Genomic DNA, 13,140 nt, shown 5'->3' on the forward strand with positions numbered 1-13,140 from the left:
GATGCTTCCTCTTGTGGGACATTTCAGGACAAGAGGTCTCAGGATAAGGGGCAGCAAATTTAAAACAGAGTTGGAGGGGGAAACTCCTTCTCCCAAAGGGTTGTGAATCTGTGGGATTCGCTGCCCCCAAAGTGCAGTGGATGCCAGGACGGTGAGTACATGTAAGGAGGGAGTTAGACAGATTTTTAATTGGGAATGGGGGTGAAGGGGGGAAGGCAGGAAAATGGGGATGGGGGAGCATACCAGCCATGATGGAATGGCGGAGTGGACACAACGGGCCGAATGGCCTTCTCCTGCTCCTATATCTTACGAAGTTATGACTACACCGTAGGATGAACTCCATTCCGGGTCTTTCCTGGAGATTTATTTCACGCAGGAATGTCTTTAGCCTTTCTTTCTGGAAGAGAGTGGGGCATTCACTAGGTTCTGCTCTCTGCACAGCATACCGTTACCTCACTCATTCCTTGTGGGGTTTTATACGGGGAGATGGTGGTGTAGTGGGATTGTCGCTGTTAGTAATCCCGAGATCCAGGGTAATGCTCTGGGGACCTGGGTTCGAATCCCGCCACGGCAGATGGTGGAATTTGAATTCAATAAAAAATATCTGGAATTAAGAATCTACTGATGACCCATTGTCGGAAAAACCCATCTGGTTCCCTTTGGGGAAGGAAATCTGCCGTCCTTACCCCAGTCTGGCCTACATGTGACTCCAGAGGCACAGCAATGTGGTTGACTCTCAACTGCCCTCCAAGGGCAACTAGGGATGGGCAATAAATGCTGGCCCATGTCCCATGAATGAATATAAGAGAGACAGAGAGAGAGTCAGAGAGAGACAAAGGTTCAAATCCCACCGTGGGCATCCAGTGCGAATTTAACTACAATTAATAAAATCTGGGATTGAGAGTGAGTCTCGTTAACAGCGACCATGACAGCTACCATGGATTGTCGTAGAAAAATAAACCCATCTGGTTTACTGATACCCACTTTAGAGAAGGAAATCTGCCACCCTTAACCCGGTCTGGCCTATATGTGAACACGCGTACACACATGCACGCACACAAAATATGGTCGACTCTTAACTGCAACCCTCCCCTCCCCGGAGTGGCCTGAGCAACACACTCAGTTCAAGGGGCAACTAGGGATGGGCAATGAAGGCTGGGCCTTGCCCCAGTGACACCCCCAAGTCCCCGTTCGAGGGGCAATTAAGGACAAGGCAACAGATACTGGGCCCACCCAGCAAAGCCCCGCATCCTGTGAAATTCTGAATCAGAACATGCAGGACAGGCCGACACTGGCTCAAGGGTGGACGGGTGTGGTGGGCGGTTTCAGATAGCTGGCTGAGAAGGGGAGGCAGGAATCTGGAGAGGTTACGTTATGAGGACATGCTGCCCAGAGTAGAACTGGAGTGAAAAAAGGAGGGGAGGGGATAGAACCTTGAGGACTGTGACGGTCAGGTTGGGGGGCGGGGAGGCAATCTGGGAATCTGTATAAGTGCGGTATGCGTACAAGAGAATGATTCACTCTCATCTGGGGCTGCAGTACATGCCAGTGTGCCTGGTCTGGATCAGACAGGGCAGTGAGATAGCCACACCGTGTCCCGTGGCTAAACAGAATGTGTACTCCCCTAGATACAACGAGCAAACGTTGTGGAGGTGAAGGGAATGGAGGGTGCCACGGATACAGAACTCAGGGTGCAGTGGTCGCAAGAGGGTCACAGCTATCCACAAGGCTCCACACTCAAGAGGTCAATCGACATACGAGTCCTTTATTAACGCGGACAATGTTGGTACAATTCCCACGCCAGCGATGGTGGGGGAGGAGGATGGAGGAGAGGGTTGGACTGACGCCAACACCCGTCTTCCTGAGGGCAGCACCGGTCTCAGAGCGGATTCCTCCCCTCCGTGCCGCTGGAGACACACTGCCCGGGGTGACCTGCAGAGGTCAGGATTGTTCCCTAAGTGCTGGTGATAGCCGGGGTGGGGTCTCGCTTCCCGTGCCGTCAGCTCACTCTGGGGGGCTCCTTTCCCACGCTGTCCCCCTCCTCCTCCTCCACCTCGGCTCTCCCCTCCCGCTGGCGGAGCAGCCATTCCTTGTAGCGACGTCTTTTCAGGCGCTCAAAGTTGACCACAGACATGGGCATGCGGACTGTCTCAATCCCGTTCACCTGTGCGGGGCAGGGGGAGGGAGGAAGGGGAGACGAGGATGGGGAAATCAGTGGGGGCTTTTAAACACATCAACCACCCCCCCACCCAGCCCCACATGCACCCTTCACCCCAAAAGCCAATCGGATCTTACCCAATAAAGGGACCACGCCGTAGAGCAGTATGATGCTGTGGGCAGTAACACTGAACTGTGCCTATCCCTTTAACTGCACTTGTTTGCCAAGATCACAGGATACCGGCCCCCTCGATGAGCTTTCCGAAGATTTGTCTACTCCCTCAGGCTTTACTCTGTATCTAACCCCGCGCTGTACCTGTCCTGAGAGTGTTTGATGGGGACAGTGTAGAGGGAGCTTTACTCTGTATCTAACCCCGTGCTGTCCCTGTCCTGGGAGTGTTTGATGGGGGACAGTGTAGAGGGAGCTTTACTCTGTATCCAACCCCGTGCTGTACCTGTCCTGGGAGTGTTTGATGGGGGGACAATGTAGAGGGAGCTTTACTCTGTATCTAACCCCGTGCTGTCCCTGGGAGTGTTTGATGGGGGGGACAGTGTAGAGGGAGCTTTACTCTGTATCTAACCCCGTGCTGTCCCTGTCCTGGGAGTGTTTGATGGGGGAGACAGTGTAGAGGGAGCTTTACTCTGTATCTAACCCCGTGCTGTACCTGTCCTGGGAGTGTTTGATGGGGACTGTGAAGAGAGTTTTGATGCATGTCTCATCCTGCCCTGATGCTGTGACAGTTCTGAAACCTCCCTACCTAGTCTTCGATGGTGTAAGCCGGGTAAAGGAAGAAGAGAATCGCGGAACGTGAAGGGAAATCTTCACGAATACTCACTGTAACTTCACACCAGTGTTCTCCCCAGGTAGTGATTGGTTCCTCGGGGATCTTCAATGCATCTGGCGGGACGAAGACTCGGAGCTGAGAAAGAAACGGTTGGATTTCATTGATTCACTCTGTGAATCCTGCCTCAGCCCTCATCCCCCTCATTGTCACTGAATCGGGAGGTCTGGAGGGATAAAACAGCCATCTTCACACAGGGAGGTGATGTCCCAGTGATATTATCGCCAGACTATTAACCCAGAAACTCAGCTAATGTTCTGGGGGACCCGGGTTCGAATCCCGCCCACGGAAGATGGTGGAATTTGAATTCAATAAAAAATATCTGGAATTAAGAATCTACTGATGACCCATTGTCGGAAAAACCCATCTGGTTTCCTTTAGGGAAGGAAATCTGCCGTCCTTACCCGGGTCTGGCCTACATGTGACTCTAGAGTCACAGCAATGTGGTTGACTCTCAACTGCCCCTCCGAGCACAGTGGTTAACACTGCTGCCTCACTGCGCCAGGGACCTGGGTTCGATTCCCGGCTCGGGTCACTGTCTGTGTGGGACTGCACATTCTCCCCATGTCTGCGTGGGTTTCCTCCAGGTGCTCCGGTTTCCTCCCACAGTCTGAGAGATGTGCTGGTTAGGGTGCATTGGCCGTGCTAAATTCTCCCTCAGTGTAACCCGAACAGGCGCCGGAGCGCGGTGACTTCATTGCGGTGTTATTTTAAGCCAACTTGTGACACTAATAAACAATTTTCCAGATTTTGTCGACACCATCCAGGACAAAGCAGCCCCACTCGATCGACACGCTAACCACAAACACTCACTCCCTCCACCACCGACACAGCCGTGTGTACCATCTACAAGATGCCCCGCAGCGACTCAGCAAGGCTCCTTCAACAGCACCTTCCAAACCCGCCACCTCTACCATCTAGAAGGACAAGGGGTGGGGGCGGCGGCAGCAGCAGCAGCAGACACATGGGGAACACCCCCACCTGGCTGGGGTCAAAATCCTGGAACTCCCTCCCTAACAGCACTGTGGGTGTACCTACCCCACACACGGGGACTGACTGATGTCCTTTACCCCTGCAGAGGGTTGAAGATGGCAGCTCACCACCCTCTCGAGGGGCAATTAGGGATGGGTGATAAACTCTGGCCCTGGCTGGCGATACATAAGAAATAGGAGCAGGTGTAGGCCATCTAGCCCTTCGAGCCTGCCCCGCCATTCAATAAGATCATGGCTGATCTGTCGCTGCTCAGTTCCACTTTCCCGCCCTCTCCCCATAACCCTTAATCCCCTCTCTTATCAAAAACCCATCAACCCGCTTCTTAAAAATATTTAGCGAGGCAGCCTCCACCACTTCAACGGGCAGAGAATTCCAGAGATTCACCACCCTTTGAGTGAAGAAGTTCCTCCTCAACTCCGTTCTAAACCGCCCCCCCTTTATCTTGAGGCTGTGCCCCCTAGTCCTACTGTCCTTTCTGAGCGGGAAGAGTCTCTCCACCTCTATCCTATCCATCCCATTCATCATCTTATACGTCTCAATGAGATCTCCCCTCATTCTTCTGAACTCTAATGAGTACAAGCCTAGTTTATTCAGCCTCTCCTCATAGCTCAACCCCCTCAACTCCCGTCACCTTGCAGCCACGTCTCTGTAATGGCCACCAGATCGTATCCATTTGTGTCGATCTGCGCCACCAGCTCATCCACTTTATTCCGAATGCTTCGTGCATTCAGATAAAGCGCTTTCATCCCAGCCTTCACCTGGACCCTATTTGCCGTAACGCCACCAACCATACTCACGCCCCCTACTCCCTCTATTATTGGGACATCCTCGGCCTCTTCCCTTACCTGTACCCTATCCTTAACTTTAGACCTCGTAACGTCACCTACCCTCGCACCCTCCCCCCCACCTAATTAGTTTAAAGCCCTGTCTACAGTCCTCTTTACACGATTCGCCAGCACACATCCTGCGAATGGATAGACCATAGGCCGGTTGCCTCGGGGTTGGAAAGAGGCGGTCGGGGAGGAGTTACTTGGGTCTCGAGCTCACTCACCTCCTTGAGGAAATGTCGGCACACCAGCTCCTTTGTCAGCTCCCACTTCACATTGTTCTTCATCCTCACCGTCAGCGTGGAATTCTTCAGGAACTCGACTGTCTGAACAAGGGAAGCAGAGGGAGTCACTGACCCGGCCCATAGAAACGGGAGGAGGCCATTCGGCCCTTCCAGCCTGCTGCACCATTCATTTTGATCCTGGGCTGATCAATATCCTGATTCCCCCATTTCCCCCCCCCCAATATCCCTCGATGCCTTTAGCCCCAAGAGCCATACCTAATTCCTTTTCCAAATCACACAACACTTTGGCCTCAACTACTGGGGTGGCACAGCGGGTTCGCACTGCTGCCTCACAGCGCTAGGGACCCGGGGTTCGATCCCCAGCTTGGGTCACTGTCTGTGCGGAGTCTGCATGTTCTGCCCGTGTCTGAACAAAGAACAACACAGCACAGGAATCAGGCCCTTTGGCCCTACAAGCCCGCGCTGCCCACTTTAACACTCAGCGAGTGCCTCATTCCAATCCTCCTCCTACCTACGACTTTTGTCAACATCTCGAGGGCTCCACAATCAAGGGGTGCAGATTTAGGGAATTACACGTACACCAGATTAAGGGAGATAATATTTAGGGACAATTTATTAACACCTGCGTGTGCGGAGTCTGCACATTCTCCCCGTGTCTGCGTGGGTTTCCTCTGGGTGCTCCGGTTTCCTCCCACAGTCCGAAAAACATGCTGGTTAGGGTGGATTGGCCGTGCTAAATTCTCCCTCAGTGTAACCCGAACAGGCGCCGAAGTGTGGCGACTAGGGGGGTTTTCACAGTAACTTCATTGCAGTGTTAATGTAAGCCTTACTTGTGACTAATAAATAAACTTTAACTTTCTGTGGGAGTGAATTCCACACATTCCCCACCCTCTGGGTGAAGAAATTTCTCCTCACCTCAGTCCTAAAAGGTTTACCCCTTATCCTCAAACTCTGACCCCCCCCTAGTTCTGGACTCCCCCCCCACCATTGGGAACATTCTTTCTGAATCTAACCCTGTTAGAATTTCATAAGTTTCTATGAGATTCCCTCTCCCTCTTCTAAACTCCAGTGAATATAATCCTAACCCACTCAGTCTCTCCTCATACGACAGACCGGCCATCCCAGGAATCAGCCTGGTAAACCCTCGCTGTGCTCACTCTATAGCAAGGAACATCCTTCCTCAGGTAAGGAGACCAAGACTGCACACAATACTCCAGGCGTGGCCTCACTAATGCCCTGTAAAATGGCAGCAAAACATCCCTATCCCTAAACTCAAATCCTCTCGCTATGAACATACCATCTGCCTCCTTTACTGCCTGCTGTACCTGCGCGCTTACTTTCAGCGACTGATGCTCGAGGACTCCAAGATCTTTCTTGGTACAGGAGGAGGGTGAGGGAGCATTTGCAAGGAATGGGGGAAGGAAGGGAGGGGAGGCTATTCAGCCCATCTTTTCTAAGCCAGCTCTTGGAAGGACCTACCCCATTCACTTGTATGCTTTCCCCACAATTCCTCTCCTCCTTTGAAAGTTCCTATTGAATTGACACCCTTCCAGCTCATGACAACTCGCTGCGTTTCAATAAAAATCTCATCTGCTCCTCCCTCCTCCCCAGGTGCTGTGCATTAAGGGCCAGAGTCTCACTTGGCCTCATCCGCTCAAACGCTAGAATCATAGGTCACAGAATCCCTACAGTGCAGAAGGCCATTCAGCCCATCGAGTCTGCACCGACAACATTCCCACCCAGGCCCTATCCCTGTAACCCCACATATTTACCCTGCTAATCCCGTTGACACGAAGGGGACAATTTAGCAAGGCCAATCCACCTAACCTGCACATCTTTGGACACTAAGGGACAATTTAGCATGGCCAATCCACCCTAACCTACACATCTTTGGACATGAAGGGGCAATTTAGCAAGGCCAATCCACCTAACCTGCACATCTTTGGACACGAAGGGGCAATTTATCAAGGCCAATCCACCTAACCTGCACATCTTTGGACACGAAGGGGCAATTTAGCAAGGCCAATCCACCTAACCTGCACATCTTTGGACACAAAGGGACAATTTAGCAAGGCCAATCCACCTAACCTGCACATCTTTGGACACTAAGGGACAACAACCCACCCAGGCCCTGTCCCCATAACCCCATGCATTTACCCTAGCTAATCCCCCTGACACTAAGGGGCAATTGAACACAGCCAATGCACCCTTATCTGCACATCTTTGGACTATGGGAGGAAACCAGAGCACCCGGAGGAAAGCCATGCAGACACTGGGGAAGAACGTGCAAACTCCACACATACAGTGACTCAAGCTGGGAATCAAACCCGGGTCGGTGGCACTGTGGGGCAGCAGTGCTAACCCACTGTACCACTGACACTAAGGGGCAGTTTAGCAGGGCCAATCCTCCTAACCTAAAATCTTTTAAACCATTGCGAAGTTGCTGCAACACACCCACTGTGGTTCTCAAATTATATGAAATACAAACAAAGTGGTGATGTTTATAACATCTTTATAACAGCCTGAATAAAACAGAATGAAAGATAGGGGGGTGTAAGGGCTGGAGGGGGTTACAGAGATAGGAAGGGGGGTGTAGGGGGCTGGAGGAGGTTACAGAGATAGGAAGGGGGGTGTAGGGGGCTGGAGGGGGTTACAGAGATAGGAAGTGGGGTGTAGGGGGCTGGAGGTGGTTACAGAGATAGGAAGGGGGGTGTAGGGGGCTGGAGGAGGTTACAGAGATAGGGAGGGGGTGTAGGGGGCTGGAGGAGGTTACAGAGATAGGGAGGGGTGTGTAGGGGGCTGGAGGGGGTTACAGAGATAGGAAGGGGGGTGTAGGGGGCTGGAGGGGGTTACAGAGATAGGAAGGGGGGTGTAGGGGGCTGGAGGTGGTTACAGAGATAGGGAGGGGGGTGTAGGGGGCTGGAGGGGGTTACAGAGATAGGAAAGGGGGTGTAGGGGGCTGGAGGAGGTTACAGAGATAGGGAGGGGGTGTAGGGGGCTGGAGGAGGTTACAGAGATAGGGAGGGGTGTGTAGGGGGTTACAGAGATAGGGAGGGGGGTGTAGGGGACTGGAGGAGGTTACAGAGATAGGGAGGGGGTGTAGGGGGCTGGAGGGGGTTACAGAGATAGGGAGGGGGGGTGTAGGGGGTTACAGAGATAGGGAGGGGGGGTGTAGGGGGTTACAGAGATAGGGAGGGGGGTGTAGGGGACTGGAGGAGGTTACAGAGATAGGGAGGGGGTGACAGGGATGAGGAGGTGACTCACCATTTCCCCAGTGCGTGTCTGCCTTCTCTCCTCTGGTTTTCCCTCTCGAAATAACTAACAGAATGAGAAAGTGTATTTAGTCAGATTGTGCTTTGCAATTCCTTTGCTGTGTGTGTGAGAGACGGAGCGTGTGAGACGGAGCGTGTGAGACGGAGCTTGTGAGACGGAGCGTGTGAGACGGAATGCAAGTGGGAGCCCAGGTGAGAGCGCGCGCGCAACAGAGTGAGGAGTAGAAATGAAAGAGGGGAGATCACTGACCCTTCGTTCCTCCTCAAACATGGCCTTGTTTTCTGGGGAGGCGTAGACGGCCAGACCTTGGGGAAGGAGATTGTTCCGACCCAGCGACGGTTTCACAAACACCGTGTCCCCTCGCCCTCCGAGCTCTGTGCGTGGGGAACATTCAGAAGGTTAAAGGAGGTGGGGTTTCTGGCGGCAGGGTGAAGGGGTGGAGTGACTCTGGATACCTACTGGGCACTGTCTGCGTCAGGATCAGCTCCAGGTCCGCTTTGGGTCTCTGCTTGGTGTCCTCCACCAGTCTGTAGACCCGGTGTCTGCGTGGGTGCAGCCTTGCTGGCCTGCCTTCCTTCGCGAGGGGAACTTGCCACCAGCGCTCCACGATGACTGTGCCCTGCGGAAAGGGAAGCAGTGTCTCAACTAGTGCCCGCACCTTCAGAGGCGGGCAGCAAGGCCATTCAGCCCATCCCCGTACTTGCCCTTTGAAAGAGTTCTTCCATTGGGTATTGCGCGCGCCCACTGTCATTCCTTAACCCGGCAAACTAATCCTCCTCACAAACCCTCATCCGAATTCCCGTACGGAATCCGACTCCAGCACCCGCTCAGTGCACCACAAGCCTCGGAGAAGAATTAGGCCATTCGGCCCATCTGTCCCTCCAAGTTTCTCAACCCCATTCTCCCACCTTTCCCCCCCCCGTAACCTTTTACCCCCTTACCAATCAAGAACCTATCTCTGGGGTGGCACAGTGGGGTTAGCACTGCTGCCCCACAGCGCCAGGGACCCAGGTTCGATTCCCAGCCTCCAGTCACTGTCTGTGTGGAGTCTGCACATTCTCCCCGTGTCTGCGTGGGTTTCCTCCGGGTGCTCCGGTTTCCTTCCCCCAGTAAGAAAGATGTGCTGGTTAGGGTGCATTGGCCGTGCTAAATTATCCCTCAGTGTAACCCAAACAGGAGTGTGGCAACCAGGGATCTTCACAGTAACTTCATTGCAGTGTTAATGTAAGCCTACTATGACATGTCACTAATAAATAAATACTCAGTGACCTGGCCTCCTCTGTGGCAACGGATTCCACAGATTCACCACTCTCTGGTTTAGATACGGGGCCCAAAGTTGCCCCCCATATCCTAGGAGCAGTAGGTGGGTTCCTGATCACAGCAACCCACTGTGGGATGGGATTTACATCTCTAACTGGTTATCAGGGAACCAGAGGGAAACCTTTTCTCCCTGACAATCTTCACTGCGTATCATAGAATTATAGAAACATTACAGTACAGGAGGCCATTTGGCCCATCGAGTCTGCACCGATCACAATCCCACCCAGGCCCATTCCCCGTAACCTCATGCATTTACCCTCGCTAGACCCCTGACACTAAGGGGCAATTTAACACAGTCAATCCACCTAACCTGCACATCTTCTCTTTACCTCTTGTCCATTTTCTCTTTCTCCTTCTTTCTCTCCCTCTCTTTAAACTCTCCACCTTCTCCCCTCTCCTTCTTTTGTCCCTTGTCTCTCTCACGTTTTCCTTCCTACTCTCTCTATTCCTGCCCTTATTCCTCTCTCCTTATCTCTTTCTCTCTCCTTCTCGCTCCCCCTTTAATCTTTCTTCCCCTCTTTATCTCTCTCTCTATTCCTTCTCTCTCTCTCCAACCTCTCTCCTTACTCCTTCTGTCCATTTCCTTGCTCCTTCCCCTCCTTCCTCCTCTCTCCTTTCTCCCTTTAATCTTTCTTCCCCTCTTTACCTCTCTCTTTTCCTTCCCTTATTCCTCTCTCTCTCTCCAATCTCTGTCCTTTCTCCTCTTTTTTTATCTCTCTTTCCATCTTTCTAATCTCTCAATCTTCTCTCCCTCTCTTTATCTTTCTCTCTCTGTATTTCTCTTTTTTCCTTCTTACTGTCTATTCCTCTCCTTTCTCTCCCCTTTCTCCTTCTCTCTTTCATCTGTCTTTCTTCCCCTCTTTATATATCTCTCTGTTCCTCCCCTTATTCCTCTCTCCAATATTTCTCCTTTCTCCTCTTTAATCTCCCCACCTCCTCTTCAGCTCTCTCCCTCCCTGTATCTCTCTTTCTAATCTCTCTTATTTACCTCTCTCTCCTCCTCCTCTCTTCTTTTTCCTTCTATTTTCTTTCTCTCCTCCCCCCTCTAATCTTCCTCTCTCTCTTTTTAATGTCTTTCTTCCCCTCTTTACCTCTCTCTATTCCTCCCCTTATTCCTCCCTCTCTCCTTTCCCCCTCTCTTTAATCTCTCCCCTTTCTCCCCCTCTCCTCTCCAGCTCTCTCTCTCCCTGTCTCTCTCTCTCTCCCTCCCTCCTTTCTCCTTCTCTCTCTCTTTAATCTGACTTTCTCCCTCTCTCCCCCCCTCTCTCTCACCCGGCTGGGGGTGCCGCTCACTCCGCGGCCTCCCTCTGCCGGTGCCCCGGGCGGGGGGCCGCGGATCCCGGCCCTCGCCGCCAGCAGCAGGCGGCCTCCCAGTCTCCACATCCCGCGAGCTCCTCAGGCTGCAGCGGGCGGGCGGCGCCGCTAGGCCGCGTTTCCCCGGCAACCGGAGCGCCGCCCGCTCAGGGAGGACCCCGGGAGGGGGGGCGGGGCGACCGCGGCGGCGCCTGATTGGAAACCCTTCCCCCCAAAAAATCAACCCCCCCACTCAGACAGAGACAGAGCCCAAACCCCCCTCCCCAGAGACAGAGACACAGCCCAAACCCCCTCCCCAGAGACAGACTCAGCCCAAACCCCCCTCCCCAAACATAAGAACATAAGAAATAGGAGCAGGAGTAGGCCATCTAGCCCTTCGAGCCTGCCCCGCCATTCAATAAGATCATGGCTGATCTGTCGTGGCTCAGTTCCACTTTCCCGCCCTCTCCCCATAACCCTTAATCCCCTCTCTTATCAAAAACCCATCAACCCGCTTCTTAAAAATATTTAGCGAGGCAGCCTCCACCACTTCAACGGGCAGAGAATTCCAGAGATTCACCACCCTTTGAGTGAAGAAGTTCCTCCTCAACTCCGTTCTGAACTGCCCCCCCTTTATCTTGAGGCTGTGCCCCCTAGTCCTACTGTCTTTTTTGAGCGGGAAGAGTCTTTCCACCTCTATCCTATCCATCCCATTCATCATCTTATACGTCTCAATGAGATCTCCCCTCATTCTTCTAAACTCTAACGAGTACAAGCCTAGTTTATTCAGCCTCTCCTCATAGCTCAACCCCCTCAACTCCGGTATCAGCCTAGTAAACCTCCTCTGCACTCCCTCCAGGGCCAAAATATCCTTGCGCAGGTGCGGCGCCCAAAACTGCACACAGTACTCCAGCTGCGGCCTCACCAATGCCCTATACAGCTGCAGCAAGACCTCCCTACTTTTATATTCAATCCCCCTCGCTATGAAGGCCAGCATCCCATTCGCCTTCCTGACCACCTGCTGCACTTGCAGGCTGAGACACAGACACAGACAGAGACACAGCCCAAACCCCCCTCCCCAGAGACACAGCCCAAACCCCCTCCCCAGAGACAGAGACTCAGCCCAAACCCCCTCCCCAGAGACAGAGACTCAGCCCAAACCCCCCTCCCCAGAGACTCAGCCCAAACCCCCTCCCCAGAGACAGAGACTCAGCCCAAACCCCCCTCCCCAGAGACTCAGCCCAAACCCCCTCCCCAGAGACAGAGACTCAGCCCAAACCCCCCTCCCCAGAGACTCAGCCCAAACCCCCTCCCCAGAGACACAGCCCAAACCCCCCTCCCCAGAGACAGAGACTCAGCCCAAACCCCCCTCCCCAGAGACAGAGACTCAGCCCAAACCCCCCTCCCCAGAGACTCAGCCCAAACCCCCTCCCCAGAGACAGAGACACAGCCCAAACCCCCCTCCCCAGAGACAGAGACACAACCCAAACCCCCTCCCCAGAGACAGACTCAGCCCAAACCCCCCTCCCCAGAGACAGAGACACAGCCCAAACCCCCCTCCCCAGAGACAGAGACACAACCCAAACCCCCTCCCCAGAGACAGAGACTCAGCCCAAACCCCCCTCCCCAGAGACAGAGACTCAGCCCAAACCCCCCTCCCCAGAGACAGAGACACAACCCAAACCCCCTCCCCAGCGACAGATCCCAAACCCCCTCCCCAGAGACAGACCCCAAATCCCCTCCCCAGAGACACAGACACAGTCCAAACCCCCCTCCCCAGACACAGAGCACACTAGAAGTGGACCTGGTTTGGGACCAGGTCAGAAACTCCAAGGTACTTTATGAAGTTAGGCTAGATCCCAAGTTTTATCTCACTGGAGCCGGCGACTAAATTTTATTTAGGGGTGGCACAATGGGTTGGCACTGCTGCCTCAAGTACCAGTGACCTGGGTTCGATTCCCAGCTCGGGTCACTGTCTGCGTGGAGACTGCACATTCTTCCCATGTCTGCATGGGTTTCCTCCAGGTGCTCCGGTTTCCTCCCAGAGTCCGAAAGACGTGTAGGTTAGGGTGTGGATTGGCCGTGCTAAATTCTCCCTCGGTGTAATCCAAACAGGCACTGGAGTGTGGTGACGAGAAGATTTTCACAGTAACTTCATTGCAGTGTCAATGGAAGCTGACTTGTGACACT

General features: G+C 53.4%; 1 protein-coding gene across 1 annotated transcript; it reads right to left on the bottom strand.

The window, feature by feature from the left end:
• Positions 1-1,745: 1,745 nt before the first annotated feature.
• On the bottom strand, positions 1,746-11,090 carry mrpl9 (mitochondrial ribosomal protein L9). Its single transcript, XM_080184953.1, has 7 exons — positions 10,930-11,090; positions 8,797-8,956; positions 8,587-8,711; positions 8,329-8,382; positions 5,044-5,145; positions 2,994-3,077; positions 1,746-2,164 (listed from the first exon to the last, which is right to left on the bottom strand). Exons 1-7 carry the CDS (start codon positions 11,038-11,040, stop codon positions 2,000-2,002), a joined length of 801 nt encoding a protein of 266 aa, XP_080041079.1. The 5' UTR covers positions 11,041-11,090; the 3' UTR covers positions 1,746-1,999.
• Positions 11,091-13,140: the final 2,050 nt, after the last annotated feature.

The sequence above is a fragment of the Carcharhinus amblyrhynchos genome, unplaced genomic scaffold (assembly GCF_965287045.1).
Source record: "Carcharhinus amblyrhynchos unplaced genomic scaffold, sCarAmb.v2.hapA chromosome_1064, whole genome shotgun sequence".
NCBI lineage: Eukaryota > Metazoa > Chordata > Chondrichthyes > Carcharhiniformes > Carcharhinidae > Carcharhinus > Carcharhinus amblyrhynchos.